General features: G+C 47.1%; 1 protein-coding gene across 1 annotated transcript in view; it reads left to right on the top strand.

The window, feature by feature from the left end:
* The window catches only part of EMH_0066930 (C2 domain-containing protein, putative), a gene marked incomplete at both ends in the record, with an annotated part of 4071 nt that extends 1590 nt beyond the window's left edge, over positions 1 to 2481 (top strand). The window contains 7 exons of the mRNA XM_013498563.1: positions 126 to 264; positions 399 to 519; positions 737 to 909; positions 1104 to 1276; positions 1897 to 2044; positions 2214 to 2269; positions 2394 to 2481. Coding sequence (XP_013354017.1) covers positions 126 to 264; positions 399 to 519; positions 737 to 909; positions 1104 to 1276; positions 1897 to 2044; positions 2214 to 2269; positions 2394 to 2481 — 898 coding nt within the window. The remainder of the gene's footprint in view (positions 1 to 125; positions 265 to 398; positions 520 to 736; positions 910 to 1103; positions 1277 to 1896; positions 2045 to 2213; positions 2270 to 2393) is intronic.
* Between the last annotated feature and the right edge of the window lie 335 nt (positions 2482 to 2816).

Raw genomic sequence — 2816 nt, 5'->3', positions numbered from 1 at the left:
TATATATATATATATATATATATATATATATATATATATATATATATATATATATATATATATGCATGCGATTTAGAGCCTGGTTAAGAGTCGTCTGCTGCATAAATTGTGTGTGCACACTGCAGCCCTGTGGTTGGACCGGGAAAAAAGACATACGTCCCGCCTCTGCACTATTTTCCGATTGAGTTTCAGTCTCTCCAGACAGGGGAAGGTGACGGAGAGCTTGGCTTATCACAGGGCACTCTTCGGTACTTTATAGACTTGGTATGGCCTCACACGTGACCACATACATGCATATTTAATCACATTTATATCTTATTTCAGAGTAGTTGCGGTACACAACAGCCGGTGGCCGTAACTGCAGTTGCTGCACTGCTTACATGCTGCTTGCATTTCAGCACGGCGAGACGGATCCGTATGAAGAGCTCTCCATTGCCCACTTGGGCACTGAGGAGGAATTTGAGTTGCGGTTCATCGTCTGGAATGTGGAGAACATAAACGTGTTCAAAGGATCTTCGGGTGAGCTCATAGTTTTTGTACTTCGAAGGCTAACCGCACCACAGCACTATCACGGATTGCAGCAGCGCGGGCACAAAGTTAGGGGTGGTAGGGTGTTGCCTGCAGCGCGCAGTCTAGTCAGATGTAGTGTTTTTCCAATGTTGTGATATGGTGAAGCTGAGTCTAATATACCGTAGTCGTGTGGCCTTCTGTACTGTTCTTCTTTTTCTGCTTTCAGGGGAGCGTAACGATCTAAAAGTTCGAGTTGAACTGTTTATGACGGACTTCGAATTGGCAGATTTGTATGAGAGTTTCGACACGGATGTCCATTTCTTCTCAAAGCGTACGGCAACGTTTAACTGGCGTATTCTGAAACGGGTCAAACTACCCCTGGCTTCTCTGAACGTCAAGGTAAGCTTGACGCAACAACATGCCTATAAGGAACACAAATATATGAGGAAAATCCGCACTCAGTGTCAATAAACACCTTCACTCACCCACGCAGAAGCTAAACGAAAGTAACTGGGCAGAGTAGATGCTTATACGACTGCAGTAGAGGCCGTTATGTAGAGAACACAATCAATGTCAACGGTTGGTGCTTGCAGCTGACTCTCGTGGATATCAACGCCCCTGCAGCTGACAACGCCCTCTACAATCCAGAGACGCTTAGTCTCGACTCAATGGCACTAACTGCTATTACTCGGTATCGCCAAGACCAAAAGGCGATTGGACCCGTTGACTTCGACGTTATATTCCACGAACCACTGGGGGCCGGCATGTGCGTCTGGCGTATCACTTGTACTGCTTCGCCTCTATTCTGCACACTGCTGCATTCGGTGTCTGTGGAGTTGCTCGTAGGCATCGTGAATGTGTATTGCTTTCCTGAATTTCCTGGGGCCGGGAAGGAACAAGCTAACAAGGATTTTTCACCGTTGTTGTGTGCCGTCAGGGTCGAGCACTGGTGCCAGGCATTTTGGTGCGCCCCCTACGAAGCCATGGGATGCCCCACCGCTGTGACGGGTTGCTGTAACCGGCGAGAAGTGCGTGGAAACTTCTTGGAAGAGAATGACGAGTCTGTTGCTTTGTGCTGCTGTCTCGGCTACTGCTGCTGCGGACGCCAAGCCAAACGCCGCCGTCTTGGATCGTGAGTTTTGCACACCCTAAATGCTGAACACTTGAGTAATGTGAGAAGAACGCTTTCGGGTGTTGTGGCGCTACATCTGGGTCTTCACTGAAGCTTGTGCCCCCAGTGTTTCTTCTAGTCAGAAGAAAATTCCGATTTGAGGGGAAAACTGAAGCGTAGTGAAACATCCAATACTTCAACTGCCTTTTCACATCAGTAGCTTCGAAGGACCCATATACACAACGGTCATTTGCGACATCTTTATTGCTTCTCAGGCTCCTTTCTGGCCCCACGACGCTTCACTGCACCGTCGCGCTGCTTCACAAGAAGGAAGCGGATGCCCAGCCAGTGGGACCGGGTCGAGCTGCGCCGGAGCCCCTGGCGGAACCTACAGACCGCCCGTCACCCAACATGATGTTGACTGTAAGGTGTACTGCGCAGCGTCACACCGCCTCGTATACATCTGGAATATATATATATATATATATATATATATATATATATATAGTCAGTGCTTCGGGTATGTAGCTGTTGATGTTTCTTACGGCCTCCTCATTTGTATCTACCATTGCGCCTTTGTGTGTGTTCGCAGGATCCCGTGGGCTATTTAACATTAGTTATTGGGAAGCAGACGTGCGCCCTTATACAGTGAGTTGCAGAAAGCGTACCAACAACTAAGCATTCCCTGGCTGCGCTTGCTCTAGTCACTATGGCAACATGCGTGCACAGTTTTGCTTATGCATGGATCCCGATTTGAACTTGTGCTGCTCAGGGCAACCTCACTCGGGTGCTGCATGCTTACAGTCCTCCTGCTTATCGTTCTGATCGCGGCTATCATCATTATTGCGGTTCGCATTTGATTTGAACGCCTGCAGAGGTCGTTGCGTTCGAGTGCCGTTGTTGTGTAAACGCGCATGCAAAATAAAATTGCTTCCTAATGAGCATCTTACGGCCATTTACCACACGGGGGCACACCTACATCGAAGTCGCCCCGTCTATAGTTACTCTGCCAGCGTGTTGTATGCAAGCCAATCGCGCTTACTGGTGACGGCAAGTGCTGCCGTTCTAACGCTCTCTGCTCATCCGTGCAGTGAGAACTTTAAATTTGAAATCATATATAGTATACATAATATACATATATATATATATATATATATATATATATATATATATATATATATATATATATATATAT

Source organism: Eimeria mitis, genomic scaffold, assembly GCF_000499745.2.
Source record: "Eimeria mitis Houghton genomic scaffold, Emh_scaff3526, whole genome shotgun sequence".
NCBI classification, from domain to species: domain Eukaryota; phylum Apicomplexa; class Conoidasida; order Eucoccidiorida; family Eimeriidae; genus Eimeria; species Eimeria mitis.
Note: the sequence above shows the minus strand (reverse complement) of the source record. Positions and strands in the feature narration are given on the sequence as shown.